We start from the raw sequence: 20,531 nt of genomic DNA on the forward strand, positions 1-20,531 counted from the left end.
TTTATTTTAAAGATTAAGTGAGGTGAAATTCACATAAGCTATTTAAAACCACTTAGCCATTTTAAAGTGAAACATTCAGTGGCATTTAGTATATTAACAATGTTGTGCAACCACCACCTCTATCTAGTTTCAAAACATCCCAAAAGAAACCCCCCCTACCCATTAAGCAGTTCCCCCCATTCCCCACTTTCCCCGTCCCTGGCAACCACCAGTATGCTTTCTGTCTCTATGTGTTCGCCTATTCAGAATATTTCATAGAAATGCAATTCTACAGTGTGGCCTTTTGTGTCTGGGTTCTTCCCTTAGCATAATGTTTTCCAGATTCATCCATGTTGTAGCATGAACCGGTACTTAGTTATTTTTTATGGCTGTGTAATACTCCACTGTATGGCTATACCACAGTTTGCTTATTCATTTATTGATTGAAGTGTCCTGTTTTTTTCTTCAGAGTATATTTATGTATATTAGAAATAACATGTGAACGTAATAGAGCTCATTTTCTGGGCCAGTATATTCCCTTTTCTAAGTCTGAACTCTTTCGTTTCAGGCTTTGTTGGGGCTCTTTATTTTCCCAGTTAAAATCAAACTAGCAGGAGAAATAAATTTTCTTTGTCCATTCGAAAAGTCACAACCATTTGGACTGGTGCAATTAAGTATAAATGCTGACAGAACAAATCATAGACCAAACGGTTGTTTTTCCTTTGCACCTGTCTATCCAGTTACCATTGAAGAAATAGCATTGCTAAAGGGTTGATTGAGGAATGTTGAGCCTTCGGAGGTGGGTGCCCAGGGTCTGTGGACTGCCTCACTCTATTGGAGGGGAGTGGTAGACCTCATAGTCAGTGGTGGGAAACATCCATTTCTTTAGCAGGAGGAAGCATGGCAAGTGGAGGTTCCTTACCATGTCATGCAAGCCTGGGAGAAAATGTGGGAGCGGATCTTCAGTGTCATGTCCTAAGAGCAGTTTGTGGAGCACAGGCTATTTTCTTATCATGTCTCTGGCACTTCCAATACTTATTTTGGGGACAGGGTGGCTTTTGTACTTTGTTCCATTTGGATGGATGCACTGACCAGCAGCCATTATGTGGTTATAGTTCCTGCAGAGAAGGGAAGGTTTTTGTAATGAGTAGTCTCCCTCTTCCTGACCCCTTTCCTCCTCCTTAATACCCTGTCTCTTTGTCAGAGAATACTGTATATCTGTAGTGAGATTTGTGTTTTGAATTTTTAACTTTTGGAATGGAAGCTATTATATAATTATTAACTCTGAATCTACCGCAGGTTAGCCAATTTGGTTTTTGTTGATTTTTGGCTTGTAGAAATCAGTAAAGAAAAAAAAATTCAGAGACCATTTTGGCACAGGACCTACTTCAGGTACGCACTGTCCTTTTTTCAACAAGTGACTTCCAGCTAACTCTGAATTGAGGAGGACTCTCCACACTTACTCCTTGTTGAAATGGTATGGGTACCTTATTGCATTTTTCCCCCTTGAAATGGCTCTATTAAGTACAACTTTTTTTTTTTCCATATGCATTTAATATACGAAAAACATGATATTTAGGTGCTTGCTTTCCCTCTTAATAGCTCTGCCCTGGAACAGCCATTTCTCACTATCCTGGCCCAGAAAAGTTCATTAGCTTAGCTCACTTCTGTGGTTAGGAACTTAGACTTAACTCACCTATAGGTTATTGCAATTCAGTTATGAGTTCTTGAATCCATAGAGAATAAAAAAAAAACACAGTAAGGTCTTTAAATAGTAAGGCCTTGGCATTTGTCTCTTCCAGTTAAATTATGATTGAGATAACATAGATTTCTTTTTTCTCTTTTTGATTAGGCTTAACCAGAAAAACCTGGCTATATTAAATCTAAAATAAAGATTTAGTAAAGAAGTCTTTTTTCATGAAGTGACTCAACCAATGGCCTGGGCACAAATCTCTAGAGATGGAGTCATTCCTTTTCCTGTGCCATGCTTAAATCTTTGAATTGGATGGGGGCCCTCGTCCCTGCAGTTTCCCCCCCGCTTTCAATAGTATACCCATTGGCCCCTAATTCCCTCCTTTACTCACCTACATTGCCCCAGTTTTCAGTCCAGAAGCCTTTCTTTCTTAAAAATGGCATTTCAGTGCAATCACCAACACTCCTTGTAGAATAATGGGATAGGAGACTTCAGATTCGAATCCTCTTTCCTTCATTTTCTTAGTCTGTTTTACACACCAAAGTGAACAATTGTTGAAAATCAATACCTTGAGTTTCTGTAAATCCTTTCAGTAGAATTCAGCAACATATACCGAAATGTCTACTCTGCAGCAGGCCATTGTTATCGTTAGGCCTTGGGAACCCTCAAATAAGTAACAGACTAGACTCCCTGTCCTCAAGGAGCTGGTCATCTTGTGGGAGAGACAGATAGCACACACAATGATTTGTAATCCAGAGCGATCAATGTTGTAATGGAAGTGCAAACAAAGGCCAGTGGGAGCAACTGATTCTGCTAGGGCCAGGGGAAGGTGGGGGTTAGGGAAGAGGCATTTGGACGTGCTCTGAAGGATAAAGGGTAAGTAGAATGTCTATAGACCAGGAAGGGGAGAAGCCCATTCCAGAGAGAAAATGGAGCATGCATTTGGAGGAGGCATCTTCCTATGGAGACGGAATCTTCCTATGTGGGTGTGAGAAGAGGAGTGTGAACGTAGTGAGACTTGAAAAGTAGTTAGATGGTAAAGGAGGCCTTTTACCCATTCATTGATGCAGTGCTTATCCAGTAGAATGTTCTGTGATGTTGGAGGAAATTATCTTTCTGCACTGTTCATTTTGGTAGCCACTTATCCACGGGGGGCTCTTGCGTATTTGAAATGTGGCTAGGATAACTGAGGAACTGAATTTTTAATGTCATTTAGTTTTTTATATCAACTTTCTTGAGATATAATTAACATCTCAAAAGATTCATCCTTTTAAAGTGTACATAAAATGCCTTTTTATAAGTTACAGAGTTGCGTGACCATTACCACTATCTAATTTTAGGACACTTTCAATCACCCCATAAAGAAGCCTCATAGCCATTAGCAGTCTCTCTCCTTTTCACAACCTCCTCCCCCAGCCCCTGACAACCACTAATCTACTTCTATCTCTATGGATTTGCCTATTCTGGACAGTCCATATAAATACAATCATACACTTATGTGGTCCTTTGTGACTGGCTTTCACTTAGCATAATGTTTTTAAGATTCATGAACGTTGACAGATCAGTTTATCACCACATATGTCAGTATATTATTCCTTTTTGTGGACGATTAATATTCAGTTGTATGAATGTACCACATTTTATTTATCCATCCCTAAATTGACGGTCATTTAGGCTGTTTCCACTTCTGGGTTATTATGAATAATGCTGCTGTGAACATGCGTGTACAAGTTTTTGTGTAGACATATGTTTTCATTTCTCCTGGGTATGTACCTAACAGTGGAATTGCTGGGTCATATGGTAACTCTATATGTAATCTTTTGAGGAACTGCCAAACTGTTTTCCAAAGTGGTATGATATTTAATTAATTTAAATGAAATAGCTACATGTGGCTACTTACTACATATTAGATGATGCAAGTCTAACAGCTTTCCAATGAGGGCATGGGGTATAGTCTAACACAGTGGTGAGGTCACGAGCTCTGGGGGTAGCCCACCTGAGTTCCAAACCTGACTCTTCTACTTAACTATCCTTGAGCAAATTCTCTAACCTCTTTGTGCCTTAGTTTCCCCATCTATAAAATGGGAGTAATAAGTAAATAAACCTAATGGGTTTGTCCTGAGGTGAAAAGACAATATATGTAAGGCTCTTGGAATATGCTTAATGGTTATTAAATATAATAATTATCACTACTGTTAATATTGGTCCTCAGAGTACATTGTGGTTGGTAAGTAATTATCAACTCCCAAACTAAGTTGGGAAACTGAGATTCGAAAGTGACTTCCTTGATTCTATTCCATCACTGAGGTTAGGTTTGTCCCTGTTATCTTTTAGCTATGTAGGTCACTTTCCATGGTGAATCTATGTGTTCAGAGTAGTGGTTCTCAGTTGGGGACAGTTTTGCTGCTTCCAGAGGACATTAGTCAGTGTCTGGAAACATTTTTGGTTTGTTACAATTTGGGGGTGCTACTGGCATCTAGTGAGTGAAGGTCAGTGATGCTGCTAAACATCCTACAGTGCTCAGGATGGTCCCTCTCAACAAAGAATTGTCTTTGTTGTGAGTAGGGCCAAGGTTGAGAAACTCTGGTTTCTTACCAGATCCTACTTAATTATCACAGGGTTCGAGGTCAGCTTTCCTATAAAGAGAGAGCATAGCATTGTGAAGTGTATGAAATACCCTCTGGCAACACATTTTAGGTGGGATAACTTAAAGCTGTAAGTCCTGAATCTTGATTACTCTCAGATTTGTTGACATGTTACCAGTCAGCCCTACTTTGTCAGCCAACATCAGACATTTTGAAAAAAGCATATTTTTTTAGTCTGTGGTTTAGAAAGCAGGTGAGCCCTCCCTTAGCCACCCAGTCTTGAACTTTCTTTTCCCTTGCTTTGGGCTGCCTTTGTGGTTTTATTTGAAGAACATGTTTGTTTTCGCCCCAGTGAAGCTGATGGCCAGTTACTTTCTTTTCTCAGAGTCCTCCATGGCCCTAATCGGAACTGAGTCATGTTCTTAGAACTTTTTCCTCTCCCCCTTCCAAGTCTTGGCTCTACCCTCATGTTCAGCCTCACGGACGTTTGCTTGTTCTCATACACGCTCAGCTTGCAGAAACTATTAGGTGTTTTCAGGGTCACCAGGAGGGAAGCTGACTCCTGCACGTCAGGAAGGCCGTGTCTAGAGGAGAGCCTTCTCCTGCAGGCCTCAGGATACAGCTCATTGTGGATGTTGGGCACTAGCCAGCAACTCTTACAAATACTGTGGCTACTTTACATGGCTTTGGGTACAAAATTCCAACTGCCTTTGGAATTCCTGGCCATCCCTATGCCCTAGAGGGCCTCTTTTTTTTTTTTTTTTTTTTTTTTTTTTTTTAAATTTCTTTATTGATTAAGGTGTCATATATTTGTCCTCATCCCCCCATTCCCATCCCACCCCCCTCCCCATGGATGCCCCAACCCTCTGTTGAACTTAAGCATTGGTTAGGCTCATATGCATGCACACAAGACCTTTGGTTGATCTCTCCCCCCTCCCCCCACCCTCCCCTATCCTCCCTCTGAGGCCCGATAGTCCGATCGATGCCTCCTTGTTTCTGGTTCTGTTCTTGTTCATCAGTCTATGTTGTTCATCATTTCCCCTAGATGAGCGAAATCATGTGTCACTAGAGATATACTTATAAGAATTGAATGTGCGACGAGCAATAATAGTTATGCTGACAGGCAAACTAATCAGTCTGTAGTGAGTTTCTTTCTGGTCCAACAGTTCTTTTGAGACCCAATATCAATGTCCACCAGTTCCTTATGAGTACATGTCGGCACTGACCCCTCAGCTCTGGATGGTGGACAAATGGTGGTAATGCAGGTCCGACTCCCTCTGGTTTGGTCTCGGCCGGATCCAGGGGCACGGCTTCACCCGGATCCAGGGGCCCACGGCCTCACCCGGACCCGGGATCCAGTCTCACTCGGATCTAGGGGCACACAGCCTCGCCCAGACCCAGGATTCAGCTTCATCCGGACCCAGGGGCGCATGGCCTCACCCGGACCCAGGGGCGCGTGGCCTCTCCCAGACCCAGGGTCGCGTGGCCTCACCCGGATCCAGGGGCCCACGGCCTCACCCGGACCAGGGACCCAGTCTCACCCGGATCCAGGGGCCCACGGCCTCACCCGGACCCGGGGCCAGGCTCACCCGGATCCAGGGGCCCACGGCCTCACCCGGACCCGGGGCCCAGGCTCACCCGGATCCAGGGGCCCAGGGCCTCACCCGGACCCGGGGCCCAGGCTCACCCGGATCCAGGGGCCCAGGGCCTCGCCTGGACCCGGGACCCAGGCTCACCCGGATCCAGGGGCCCAGGGCCTCGCCCGGACCCAGGGCCAGGCTCACCCGGATCCAGGGGCCCAGGGCCTCGCCCGGACCCGGGACCCAGGCTCACCCGGATCCAGGGGCCCAGGGCATCCCCCGGACCCGGGGCCAGGCTCACCCGGATCCAGGGGCCCAGGGCCTCGCCCGGACCCGGGACCCAGGCTCACCCGGATCCAGGAGCCCAGGGCCTCCCCCGGACCCGGGGCCAGGCTCACCCGGATCCAGGGGCCCAGGGCCTCGCCCGGACCCGGGACCCAGGCTCACCCGGATCCAGGGGCCCAGGGCATCCCCCGGACCCGGGGCCAGGCTCACCCATTTCCAGGGGCCCAGGGCCTCGCCCGGACCCGGGACCCAGGCTCACCCGGATCCAGGGGCCCAGGGCCTCCCCCGGACCCGGGGCCAGGCTCACCCGGATCCAGGGGCCCAGGGCCTCGCCCGGACCCGGGACCCAGGCTCACCCGGATCCAGGGGCCCAGGGCCTCCCCTGGACCCGGGACCCAGGCTCACCCGGATCCAGGGGCCCAGGGCCTCCCCCGGACCCGGGACCCAGGCTCACCCGGATCCAGGGGCCCAGGGCCTCCCCCGGACCCGGGACCCAGGCTCACCCGGATCCAGGGGCCCAGGGCCTCCCCCGGACCCGGGACCCAGGCTCACCCGGATCCAGGGGCCCAGGGCCTCGCCCGGACCCGGGGCCAGGCTCACCCGGATCCAGGGGCCCAGGGCCCCCCCGGACCCGGGACCCAGGCTCACCCGGATCCAGGGGCCCAGGGCCTCCCCCGGACCCGGGACCCAGGCTCACCCGGATCCAGGGGCCCAGGGCCTCGCCCGGACCCGGGACCCAGGCTCACCCGGATCCAGGGGCCCAGGGCCTCGCCCGGACCCGGGACCCAGGCTCACCCGGATCCAGGGGCCCAGGGCCTCGCCCGGACCCGGGACCCAGGCTCACCCGGATCCAGGGGCCCAGGGCCTCGCCCGGACCCGGGACCCAGGCTCACCCGGATCCAGGGGCCCAGGGCCTCGCCCGGACCCGGGACCCAGGCTCACCCGGATCCAGGGGCCCAGGGCCTCGCCCGGACCCGGGACCCAGGCTCACCCGGATCCAGGGGCCCAGGGCCTCGCCCGGACCCGGGACCCAGGCTCACCCGGATCCAGGGGCCCAGGGCCTCGCCCGGACCCGGGACCCAGGCTCACCCGGATCCAGGGGCCCAGGGCCTCGCCCGGACCCGGGACCCAGGCTCACCCGGATCCAGGGGCCCAGGGCCTCGCCCGGACCCGGGACCCAGGCTCACCCGGATCCAGGGGCCCAGGGCCTCGCCCGGACCCGGGACCCAGGCTCACCCGGATCCAGGGGCCCAGGGCCTCGCCCGGACCCGGGACCCAGGCTCACCCGGATCCAGGGGCCCAGGGCCTCGCCCGGACCCGGGACCCAGGCTCACCCGGATCCAGGGGCCCAGGGCCTCGCCCGGACCCGGGACCCAGGCTCACCCGGATCCAGGGGCCCAGGGCCTCGCCCGGACCCGGGACCCAGGCTCACCCGGATCCAGGGGCCCAGGGCCTCGCCCGGACCCGGGACCCAGGCTCACCCGGATCCAGGGGCCCAGGGCCTCGCCCGGACCCGGGACCCAGGCTCACCCGGATCCAGGGGCCCAGGGCCTCGCCCGGACCCGGGACCCAGGCTCACCCGGATCCAGGGGCCCAGGGCCTCGCCCGGACCCGGGACCCAGGCTCACCCGGATCCAGGGGCCCAGGGCCTCGCCCGGACCCGGGACCCAGGCTCACCCGGATCCAGGGGCCCAGGGCCTCGCCCGGACCCGGGACCCAGGCTCACCCGGATCCAGGGGCCCAGGGCCTCGCCCGGACCCGGGACCCAGGCTCACCCGGATCCAGGGGCCCAGGGCCTCGCCCGGACCCGGGACCCAGGCTCACCCGGATCCAGGGGCCCAGGGCCTCGCCCGGACCCGGGACCCAGGCTCACCCGGATCCAGGGGCCCAGGGCCTCGCCCGGACCCGGGACCCAGGCTCACCCGGATCCAGGGGCCCAGGGCCTCGCCCGGACCCGGGACCCAGGCTCACCCGGATCCAGGGGCCCACGGCCTCGCCCGGACCCGGGATTCAGCCTCACCCGGATCCAGTGGTGCACGGCCTCGCCCAGACCCAGGATTCAGCCTCACCCGGACCCAGGGGCGCATGGCCTTGCCCTGACCCAGGGGCACATGGCCTCACCCGGACCCGGGGCCCAGCCTCACCCTGACCCAGTTTCCAGCCTCACCCGGACCCAGAGGCGCGCGGCTTCACCCAGTTCCGGGACCCAGCGGGGTTTCATCTTCTTGATCCCAATTCCTGTTGGTCAATTCCCTCTCAGCAATTCCTTCGGCCATTTTCTCAGAGTTCCAGGGCAGCCACCGCAGAACTCGTTGGGCGGTGGGCTCGGCGAAGCTACGGTGTGCCCGGTGCGCGACGGCGGGCTGGTCCGGGGTGGCTGCGTCGGCCCTTGGGTCTGCAGCGGTGGCCGGTCGCCGAGCATGCGCACCTGGCCGCTTCCGAGGCGTTGAGATTCTTGAAGGACTCGGAGGTCAGCAAGCGCGTAGTCTCCCACCCCATGTCTCCCAGGGGCTCGTCTGTCCGTGCTCGGCAGCGAGTGAAGCCTTCCCCTCAGCCGGAGACCGCTGGGGGAACTGCGCCGAGCACGATCCAGGCCGCCATTGTGTCGCCTGAGCCGTAGTTTTTAAAGTGTGGTCTTTGGGTCACCGGCATCAGCTTCATCCCGCGTACCCCTCTCTTTTATTCTAGTTGTAGAGCATCTGCTCAGTCAGCCCTCCGGTGGTTCTGGATGGTGTCTGCTCTGCTCTCCCGTCGTAGTCTCAAAATTGTTGTGGTAGGCAGCAATCAGGCTTCTGCCCTATGCCTCCATCTTGGTCCTTGTTTGTATAGTTAAGTCTTGATTGTTGTTGGTGTCACTGGGAGGAATTGTCCTCCAGGCCAATTGGTCGTGCGGACCCTCTGTGTCTATAAAGGAAGAGTTGCTGTGCGGGAGACACGTTTATTTGCCGGGTCTTGGTGCAGCAAGGCTTTGGCGCTCACTGCGTCTGCCTCTTGAATGTGTCCCTTATGGTAGTGGTTGAAATCTGGTGTCATCTCACACCGACCACTTGATGCCTTCGTTTCTGGGTCTCCAATGGAGTGTAGGTCAGCTACTGCCTGTGGCCCTAGAGGGCCTCTTTCCTGTCATAAATTGTTAGGAATAACGCTTGAGGGGCCATCAGGACCCAGGTGGGTTTATTTCTTACCCTACAACCCAGTTGTGGGCACTGCCACGACCACCGATCCAACTATAAGTTCAGAGACCGTCCGAGCAGCCACTGAGTGACAGGGCGTAGTGACAGTGGGTTCTGCTGGCCTGTCTACTCAGTGGCATACAGCAGGCAGGCTGATGTCTGGCTGTGGGCACCTCCCTTTTGGACCATCCTTTGTATTTCCACTAGGTGGAGCAAAGTCTGGCCAAGAAACTGCTTGCAATGTGGAAACCACAAACAAAGAAATACAAATAAATAGAGAACATTGCAATCTGGGAAATAAGGAGAGGGGAAGGAAACATATCTCATCCTATTGAATTCTACGGCTTGTTGATACAATTCTGGGCTTTCCCAGTGTGGGAATTAAAGTAGGTCATTCTCCCAGACTTGTAGATCGCCAGTCTTGCATGGGATGCTCTTACTTACTCAGCTACATTCCCATGGCCTTGATTTATTTACTTTTGGTTTTCTTCTTTCCATACTTTCTTCTGTGGGAAAGCAGATGAGCTGTGTATGTATCTTCTGTTCCTAGTGCCATCATCTCCCTCAGAGGGCCACAGCTAAGTTTTGATTCATGATCTTAGGTGTTTTAAAGAATTTAATTTAAACTTGTTTTGGAAGAGGTAAAAGAGAGCGGAAGACGATGCAAGGATATTTGTGGCTGCGAAGGGTGTGGGACCTAGAGTCAAGTTATAAAAACATGTCTGTTTTTATTTTTAAGTGTCAAGCAAGACAGATCTTATGTCGTAACACTGTTTCATTAAACATTCTTGCAGATCAGAGGCATCTGTTCATGGTGAAAGTATTCATGTTTTTCATAATTCTACATGCTTTTTTTGTTCACCCTTTCCTAAATTATGTTCCTCACCTAAAATTGGCAGTTTCACTCCATTAAAAATCAACCTAACATAGAAACAACAACAAAAAACTCCACAGCTTTATTTATTGCCCGGCCGTCGTGGCTCAGTGGTTGAGCATCGACCTATGAACCAAGAAGTCACAGTTTGATTCCCAGGTAGGGCACATGCCTGGGTTGTGGGCTCCATCCCCAGTGTGGGGCATGCAGGAGGCAGCTGATTAATGATTATCTGTCATCGTTGATGTTTCTTTCTCTCCTCCCTTCCTCTCTGAAATCAATAAAAATGTATTAAAAAATAAAATAAAACAAAAATAGAACTCCATAGCTTCATTTATTGGTCAGGACTTAGAATTTTCCCTTTAGTGGCTTCTTTGGGTGAGAAAGTTAATATTTGGCTTTTTACACTGGGATGTTGGAGCATTGTAGCTCTTCAGTAGTTGAATAGTGTGAGAGTTGAATAGTGTGAGAAGTTCATCATCCTGTGTGCTTTTTTCTTATTTCTTTAAACATATATATGTATATATATTCAACTTCCTGACTGGGAATTGAACCATGACCTCCTGGTTCATAGGTCGATGCTCAACCACTGAGCCACACCAGCCGGGCTCACATCAGTTTTTAATTACACAAAAATAACACATGTCCCTAACAATGTTAAATTATCTAGAAATACAACAATGCTTAGAGTAAAAGGTGAAAGTATTTATTATTATTGTATTATTTGTATTATAACTGTAAACCTACTTTTGCCCCAACCCTTTAGTAATAAATTCACATATATACATTTATTTATATATACACATATATGTGTATGTGTGTATATATAAATATATATATATATATAAATAACTCCTATAAATAAATGTAAAGTTGGTGGTATGTGTAGGGTTCTTTATTGCCTTTCATTTGTTAAAACAAAAATGGGGTAATTTATAACATGCACTTTTTAAAACCTGAATATGTTGCATTATACCTCTGATTTATTTTTTATTTTTTAAACATTTAAAAAATTACATCCAATTTTTTTGGGTGTTTCTTTTTTTAAAAATATATTTTATTGATTTTTCACACAGAGAGGAAGGGAGAGGGATAGAGAGCTAGAAACATCGATGAGAGAGAGACATCGACCAGCTGCCTCCTGCACACCCCCCACCGGGGGATGTGCCCTTGACCGGAATCGAACCTGGGACCTTCTAGTCCGCAGACCGACGCTCTATCCACTGAGCCAAACCGGTTTCGGCTGGGTGTTTCTTTTTAATCCTCACCTGAAGGTATTTTTCCCATTGATTTTTTTTTTTTTTTTTTTTAGAGGGAGAGTGGAGGGTAGGGGGAGAGAGAGACAGACAGAGGCGGGAGAGAGAGAGAGAGATGAGAAGAGAGGAGAAGAGAGAAGAGAAGAGAGAAGAGAAGAGAAACATCTATGTGAGAGAGACATATTGATTGGGATCAAGCCTGGGGAATCGAACCCATGACCCTTCAGTCCACTGAGCCAAACCGGCCAGCGCACCTCTAATGTTTTTTAAATGCCTGTATGTTATTGCATTAGGCCTTTATTTAATCACTCCTTTATAGATAAACATGCCTTGTGTCCAAGTTTTTGCCAGGTAAACATTGTTGTACTTAATTTCTTTCTGTAGTTGTGCTAGATTCCTGGAAGTGGCATTGGGGATTGTGACGTTAGGGGATAGGAAATTTGGGTTCAGTAGTGCCAAGTTGCTCTCCACAGTGGTTCTATCAGTTTACATTCCCGTTACTAGGGTATGCAAGGGCTCATTTCCCCAAAGTGTAAGCAACATTTCTTGACCTATGTCCTGTGAATATCCTTGAAGAGGTTCCTTCTGATTCTTAACATGAGCACTTGGGGAACATTTCACTTTACTTCCTCAAAAGTTCAGTCCCTTCCCTGTCTGCAAGCCCATTGTTCCATTTGCTGAGGAAGAGGATTCACCTAAGGACAGGGAGCCTGTAGCTGGAGAAGTATAGAAATGCCTGCCCGGGTGCTGAAGGAAGTGGTTTGTAGTCCCCTGGAAAATGTCAGGCAGTTGCCCTGGAGCAAAATGTCGCCCAGTTGCTATGCAACACACAAGTCTAATTGCATGCTGGCCCAACCAACCACCTATTTATGATGATCATCCCAGAAGGGACCCTTGGAAGTAACATTGCTGAGAGTACAGACTCTGGAGGCACACTACCTCCCTATAATCTTGGACTAGTTAGTTAACTCAGTTTTCTCATCTGTATAATGGGATAATAGCACCTAGCTTATAGGGTTATTGTGAGGATAAATTGAATTAATACTTACAAAGCACTTAGAACAGTACCTGCCACCTAGTAATTAGTAAATGCTAATCTCCCTTATTATTGTTATTATGTTTGGGGAACCTTTAAGGCTTCCCTATTTCTTGACTGACCCAAGATCTGTTTCCAGTGGAGGAATTTAAGAATATATTTTGGTTAATTCCTAGTCCAAAAGACATGCGCGTTACTTTCCGTATCATCAGATGAGAGGTGTTTTTCCAGCAATTGTTTTCTAATAATAAAGAACGAAATTGTAGAGCAGGTAAGTTAGAATATATACTATTATTCTGATTTGTACATCATTGTTGTTCTCTTGAGTAGAGCAAAGAGTGGAGGGTTACCACCAGCAAGGAAGTGTGATGTCTCGAGAGTGGGAGTTGTGGTTCATCGTCCATTCTGACCACAGTGCTAGACCACATGCAGAACACGGTGTACTGTACTGAGGTGAGGCGCTCTCTGGGGCTGCTTGACATCTGACCCCAACCTCCATTTGGTACATCCTGTCATCCTGTTCTGAGGTAAAAATGGTTTTTGAGGCCTTTTTTTTTTAAAGCTTTTTGAGATATAATTCAGATACTATAAAAATCATCCTTTTAGATTGTACAATTCAGTGGTTTTAGTGAATGGAATCATACACCATGTGGTATTTTGTGACTGGCTGATTTCACTAAGCATAATATTTTTGCAAGGTATATCCATGCTGTAGCATGTGTCAGTATTTCATTTCTTTTTATGGCCGATTACTATTCCATTGTATGGGTGTAACACACTTTATCTCTTCATCAGTTGATGGACTGTTGCATCCTACACTCCCCCTACTGGGAATCGAGCTTGCAACTAGGACATGTGTCCTGACGGGAATCGAACCGGCCACCTCTTAGTGCATGGGACATTGCTCAGCCAACTGAGCCACACCAGCCAGAGCTATGTTTACCCTTTTTGTTTGTTTGTTTAATATATTTTTATTGATTTCAGAAAGGAAGGGAGAGGGAGATAGAAACATCAATGATGAGAGAGAATCATTGATTGGCTGCCTCCTGCACACTCCCTACTGGGGATCAAGCCGCAACCTGAATATGCCCTAGGCTGAATTGAACCCTGGACCCTTCAGTCCACAGGCCAACACTCTATCCACTGAGCCAAACCAGCTAGGGCGATCTATGTTTAACTTTTGAGGAACTGCCAGATTATTTTCCATAGCAGCTGTACCATTTTATATCCCCACTAACAATGTATGAAGGTTTCAATTTCTCCACATCCTGTTCGTTTGTCTGTCTTTTATATCATAACCAATCTAGTGTATGTGAGGTAGTACCTCACTCTGGTTTTGATTTGCATTTTCTTAATAACTAGTGATTGAACAGCTTTTCCATTTTTATTGGCCATTTGTATATATTCTTTGGAAAAAAATCTATTTGATATTTGGCCTGTTTTAAAGTTCCTTATCTGAAGGGAAAGGGGTCAGCCCAGGGGGAGATTTTCCTTTCAACTAGATTTAAGGCTCTGGCCTTGTTACCACCTGTTCTCCTGAGTCTAGGCCAACTGCTTTACCTTTCTGAGCTTTCATTACTTCTATCAGCACTGTCCAAAGACTGCCTGAGGCAGCCATTATCTGCAATAAGAGGCCCATGTGGTTAAAGAAGTTACTGTCTTGGTCTCTTTTGGAGATTCATGATGACCATACTCTACAGTTAAGCCACTGAAGAATCCTACAGTTAAGCCTAATGAGTCCTTTGTCAGATAAATGATTTGCAAATATTTCCTCCTTTTCATTTTTATGTGGGTTTTTTTCACTTTCTTGATGGTATCCTTTGAAGCATAACTTTTTAATTTTGACGATGTTCAGCTTACCTATTTTTTCTTTTATCACTTGAGCTTTTCGTGCTCCACAACCTGGGCGTATGCCTTGACCGTAAATCAAACCGTGACCTCCTGGTTCATAGGTTGACGCTCAACCACTGGGCCACACCAGCTGGGCTCCTTAGTTCTTTTAATAAAAATAAAGAGAATTAACCCATGTACCCATCACCAACTTCAGCAATTTTGTCATGGACAGTCTTGTTTTATCTATTTCCCCTTTCATTTTAATTCATCCCCAGTGAAATTATTTTGAAGCAAATCGTAGATTTCACATTATTTCAACCATAAATAGTTCCATTTGAATGTCTAAGAAATAAAAGGGTTCTGCTCCTCAAAATAAACACCATCCCATATCGTACCCTAAAACATGGACAATAATTTCTTACTGTTATAAGATAGGATCTTGCATGGAACCATTTAAATTAGATCCTGGGGTAAAAACTATTAAAAATTCAACTAATTATGACAGCTCTTCAGTTTTCATAAGTAATTAACCCTCACTAAGTATTCCGCTACTTAAAAAACGTCACTCCCCATCTCTGGCTGCGTGGCTCAGTTGGTTGGAACATCATCCTGTACATGGAAAGGTTTCGAGTTCGATTTCCGGTCAGAGCACTTACCTAGGTTGTGAGTTTGATCCCTGGTTGGGGCATGTACTGGAGGCAACCAATTGATGTTTCTTTCACCTCTCTCTCTCTCTCTCTCTCTTCCTCCCTCTTCCTCCCTCCGCCCCCCTCTAAAAATCAGTGGATGCACTTTGGCTGGTATGGCTTAGTTGATTGGAGCTGTTGTCCTGTATATAAAAAGGTTGTGATTCGATTCCTGGTTAGGGCATATGCCTGGGTTAGAGGCTCGATCCCTGGTAGGGGACATGCAGGAGGCAGCTAATTGATATTCTACTCTCATGTCAATGTTTCTCTTTCTCTCTAAAAATCAACAAAAAATATTTTAAAAAATCAATGGCAGTCTACCCTCAGGTGAGGATTAAAAACAAACAAAAAAACGCACACAATACCCTTCAAAAGTGCTTCTCCAGCCACAGCTTTCTCTTTTTTTACTTGAACAGGTCAGGGGTGGAATTCTAATCCTGGCAAACCTTTTTTACACCCCTCAAAACTTTGTCATTTTGTTTGGCACACATTCATTTCTAACTTCTGCCCAGTGAAAGATTAGCTTATGACTTTTGCCCTCAATTTCTAGTGTAGGGAAACTTTTTGGAAAAAACCCTCCCCTTATCTGAGATTGCACAAATGTTCAGAGAAATCCGGGAAAATAAGGAGACCCCATGAGTGCATTTTCTTTCTCTTGTTAATCTTCACTTGAGGATATCTTTCCATTGATTTTTAGAGAGAGTGGAAGGGTGGGGGAGAGATACAGAGAGAGAAAAATCAATGTGAGAAAGACACATTGATTGGTTGCCTCCCACATCCTGACCCAGCTGGGGATCGAGCCTGTAACCAGGGTATGTGTCCTTGATTGGAATTGAACCCACGACTCTTCGGTCCAAGGGCCAACACTCTAAACACTGAACAAAACTGGCTAGGGCCCCATGAGTGTATTTTCTCCTTTTTAAGCTGTCTAAGGGTGCAAGCTCTGTGGTCCGCCGCCCCCCGCCCCCCGCCCGATCCCTGACTGGCTGACTGTGCCCACCCTCAAGATAGAGTATTAGGGGTTTCACAGCAGATGCACAAGGCTGCTGAAGGAGAAATGGAACATAGAATATGGAGGCTGAAAGACTGTAGAGATAACGGTGCTATGAAAGGAAGTTCAGTAAGAAAGAGTCTGTGCTATTCAAAATGTAGCAGATTTAGAGCTGAACAGGCTTAACTGTGGGACTCTTCAGAGGCTTAACTGTAGAGCACGTGCATAGTAAATCTCCAAAAGTGACCTTAGACTTCTTTGACCACCTGGGCCTCTTATCGGCAGAATTGGCTGCTGCGGGGGCGGGCGGTGGGGCGGGGGTTTGAGGGTGGGGAGACGGTGTCTCTGGACAATGCTAACAGAAGTAATGAAGGCTCAGAACAGTAAAGTAATTGGCCCAGGGTCGTGAGAATAGGTGGTCGCATGGCTGGTTTAGAATGCCAGAGCCCTGACAGAGTCTAGTTGAAAGGTAAATCTCCCCCTGAGTGTTACTCACTGGGGCTCCCTGGGAAGACCTCTGTCCCCTAGATCTTACTTCTGGGTCATTCACACTTTCAGACCTTCAATAGACTCCTCTGAGAAGTGGGGATTGTAATAACTGTCTAGCCCTGTCACCAGCTGACGTAAGGAACAACTAAAATGGATATGAAAATAGTTTATAAACCTTGAGCTCTCTGCAAGAAAGATGATTTATTGTGTTTCTCACTGGTTAGTGCCACCTTTTCTGCAATTTCCCTCTTCTTACAACTTATGGGAGTGATAAACTGTCTGAATGTTTTCGACCATGAAATCTTAAGAACTGGCGTAGATTTGGTTACCACATAGCCTAAGGAGAGAGGAGGTAATATTTGATTTACATGAGATCCAGGAAATGAGGGAATGCATGGTGCTGGGAACTGTGTTTCCAACTAGATCTTACTAAGTTTCACAATCCTTTATGCAGAAATGGCAACTTCTAGGTGTTGCTTATGGAGTTATCTGGTGAATGGGAGACAAAACCAGGAGCAGCTTTGTCCCACTCACTGTAATTAAAAAACAAATGTTGGGGGTTTAGATCAAGTCTCTTGAAGACGGGACTTTTGCTTTTGAGGTGGCCTAAGTACTTAAATCCCTCAGCTGCGAAATTAGAGACGTACAGATAATGAGATCCACAGAGGGTTTCCCAGTAGTAGAATCAAACCTTGGAGTAATATCCAGGTGCTTTCTTCATCTCTTAGCTGTTTATCAGGTTTCTATGGCCAGGAAAATGTTACCCACGCTAATGTTTGGGGATTCAGCTATATGAGCTTCATTTTTACAAACTTCTTTTTAGTCATGAAGTCTGTTCAACCATGTAACAATCTTTTATTGAGGGCTTATTTTGTGCAAGGTATTGTGAGGGACACAGAAGTGAGAGTTATGGATCTTGCCCTTAAATTGTGTGAACTTTAGAAGAGGAGGTAAGCCCGAGAATAAGTAACTTTGCTGAGTGTCTGAGCACAGAAAACAGGTAAGTGGATTTTTCTCTAAAAGCACAACCAAGATGGTCTCTCTCTGGACAATGCAAATGATTGCTCTTATGACCTTCAACCTAGAGGGTCTGGTTTAAGGCACTGCTTCCAGGGACTCAGAGTCGAAGTGCCTTTAATAAAATGACTTTCGTTTTAGTTTTTTCTGTGTGCCTGCCACACTTTGCATTCACCTTTCCACCTGATGTGGACCACATCTCTTTTTGTTTTGCCCGAAGTTTAAATAAAAGTGGAAGATGAAATCAGACTTAGTAGAGACCCGGAAGACTAATTTTCCTAATGGATTTCTCTTCCCAAGTTCTGAGTGTGTATCATGTAGTGTGAGTGACCTCTGTCCCTCCTTTTGTTGTTATTCCAATCTTTGGTTTAAAGAACAGTTCATTAGGAGACACGAAATGTGTCCGGGGACAGCCCTGAGCTTGGCTTGCTAATTTTCATATAATTCTTGGCTACTTGCCAGTTTGGTTGAGGTTGAACTGTTTCTAGGGCAGGAAAGATGAACCTTGCGTTTTGGTTTGTTTTGTGTGTGTGGGTGTGGTTTTGTTTTTTTTAATCCTCACCCAAGGATATTTTTCCATTGGTTTTTAGAGAGTGTGGAAGAGAGAAGGAAAGTCAGAGAGAAATATCGATGTAAGAGAAACACATCAATTGGTTGCCTCCTGCACACGTCCTGACTATGACCTGGGTTAGGGAGGAGCCTGCAACTGAGGTACGTGTCCTTGACTAGAATCGAACCTGGGACCCTTCAGTCCGCAGGCTGACGCTCTATCCACTGAGCCAAACCGGTTAGGGCAGTGGTCGGCAAACTCATTAGTTAACAGAGCCAAATATCAACAGTACAACGATTGAAATTTCTTTTGAGAGCCAAATTTTTTAAACTTCTTCTAACGCCACTTCTTCTAAATAGACTCGCCCAGGCTGTGGTATTTTGTGGAAGAGCCACACTCAAGGGGCCAAAGAACCGCATGTGGCTCTCGAGCCGCAGTTTGCTGACCACTGGGTTAGGGCAAACCTTGCGTTTTGGTATGAGGGCAGACAGGCTGCTATTACATTTGATAAAGCTAAATTTGCATATCCAGCAATAGCCCATTAACCATCAATGATGGCCCACTGTGAGTAGTGAGTTTCAGAGACCCCTGTACTCTCTGGAGAGGGCAGCAGTGTTCATCCAAGAAAGTAATAAATACTGAGGAGTGATTGATTGTCAGCACAAAAGGATTTTTTTTGTTAGAGGATGAGAGAAGCAAGAGGCAGAAACCTTAGGAAGCTGTTGTAAAGTGGTTTCAGCTTCTGCTACTTTCATTTCTCTTTAAAAGATTGAGACTGTACATTGACCAGGGTATCTTCCTTCCACCTCTCCCACTCCCATAGTATAACAGAGTCAGCTGAAAGATTTATCTTATTTTAGTAGTAAATATAATTAAACAAGCAAAAAGAGAGCCCAAGATACTTAGTAAACCAGAAATTCCTGTCCTAGATATTTTTGGCACTACTGTCGTCATTCAAAAGAAAAAATGTGCTGGTCAAAGTACTCAGTAAAGACACACATTGTAGGGCCTCTACAGTCTACCTCCAGCTGACCTTTGCTTCATCTTCCACCTTCCTCGGATGCTCCTTGTGTCCTTGTTTCCATGGGTTTGGCCATGGTTGGCCCTTTCTAGTGTGCTCATCTTCCCACCCAAACCCTATACCTTATTTTAATACCCATCTCTTAAACCTTTCTTTGGTCATTCTCTTAACACCCTCCCTTGTTCAGGCCCTTCTTGGACTTAAGGTCTTTACTCCCCTCCAATATTTATTATGAAGTGCCCATGTTTGTTTCTGTGTCTGCTATCTTTTCTTCCTAATTGGGTAAATAAACAAATCCTCCAGGGCAAGACTAATTCTTTCAGTAGTCCACCCTTCTCATTCCCATGATATATCCTGGATAACTGGATGTGACTGTGACATCGGGTCACAAAAGATACCAAAATGTTACCTCCATATGTGTTCAAGACATTTTGGAGCCAAATAGGCCTAGTTGAAACGCTGGTTCCACTGCCTACTAGGTGTGGGTCCTTGAATGACTTGCCTTAACTTCACGGAAGCTCATGTTTTTCATCTGTTAAATGTCAGATATCAACATATGTTAGGATCCTCTCTCTCTGAAATACATCTTTTGGTGTTTAGCAAGTGATTACGTACTGCATTTAAGAGCTGAAAGCCTAGCCTTCTTTCTGTGAAGACTCAATAGTAAGAAAGCATCCACAGGTTTTCATGGAGACCGTGTAGAGGAAATAAGCCCCGTGTCTTATAAAGCTCCTTGTCCTCCTCAGAAACTAGGAGTGGTATGTTTTCTTGCCTGGGCCGGCTTGCTACACGTCTGCCTTTGTTCAGCCCCAGGACACAGATAAGCTAGTATTCTTGGCTTCTGGCAGCTAACTGATCCTTAGCATTTCTACTTGGCAAAGTTCTGAAAAAAATCTTTGTTCTGAGTTTGGAATTCTTCCCATGGAATTCCCCAAAATAATTACTTCAGGATCCTTTTACTGATGCCCAGCCTCACGTTCATGCCGTGAAGGTACTTGGTTTGACTCTCATGGTGGCATTCACCTTGCTTTGGGTTTGAGTTAGTATTCCAGTCTGTTGTATGTGTTGTTTTTTTGTCAGAACTCTAAAACATTTAAGTATACCTGTGCCAACCTGAGGAAAAAAAGGTCTCTTATCTTAGATGGTCTGTGTCTGCCTAGCAGTCTCTAATCAAAGCTCCTGGAAATAAAATGGCCTTAGATCTGGACATTATCTCTTACCCCAGAAGCCTGGGAGTTGCTGTCCTATTCTGATAAAATTCTCTTTCTTCAGATTTCTTTACTTCAAAATTAGAATTCCCCTTCAGCCTCAGCCATCCAGATGACTTGAGTGTGGGAACAGGTCGCCAGGTTACCTGAGATCCAAGGCACGGGAAGGTCTTCCACTCTAGCTTGCTCCTTGAAAGGGGCCCGGCTGTGTGCTGGGAACAAATGAGAACCTTATGGCTTTCCCAGTCATTTACCTCACAGAACTCTGGCTGCAG

General features: G+C 47.1%; 1 protein-coding gene across 2 annotated transcripts in view; it reads left to right on the forward strand.

Annotated features, from left to right (window-relative positions):
• The window catches only part of WBP1L (WW domain binding protein 1 like), a 61,562-nt gene that overhangs the window by 1,331 nt on the left and 39,700 nt on the right, over positions 1-20,531 (forward strand). The window contains exon 2 of one of the 2 annotated variants that reach the window (XM_079794282.1): positions 12,792-12,914. The exons of the other annotated variant lie outside the window; for it this stretch is intronic. Coding sequence (XP_079650408.1) covers positions 12,888-12,914 — 27 coding nt within the window. The 5' untranslated portion in view covers positions 12,792-12,887. The remainder of the gene's footprint in view (positions 1-12,791; positions 12,915-20,531) is intronic. 2 annotated transcript variants of the gene reach the window in all.

Source organism: Cnephaeus nilssonii, assembly GCF_951640355.1.
Source record: "Cnephaeus nilssonii genome assembly, chromosome: 16".
Taxonomy (NCBI): domain Eukaryota; kingdom Metazoa; phylum Chordata; class Mammalia; order Chiroptera; family Vespertilionidae; genus Cnephaeus; species Cnephaeus nilssonii.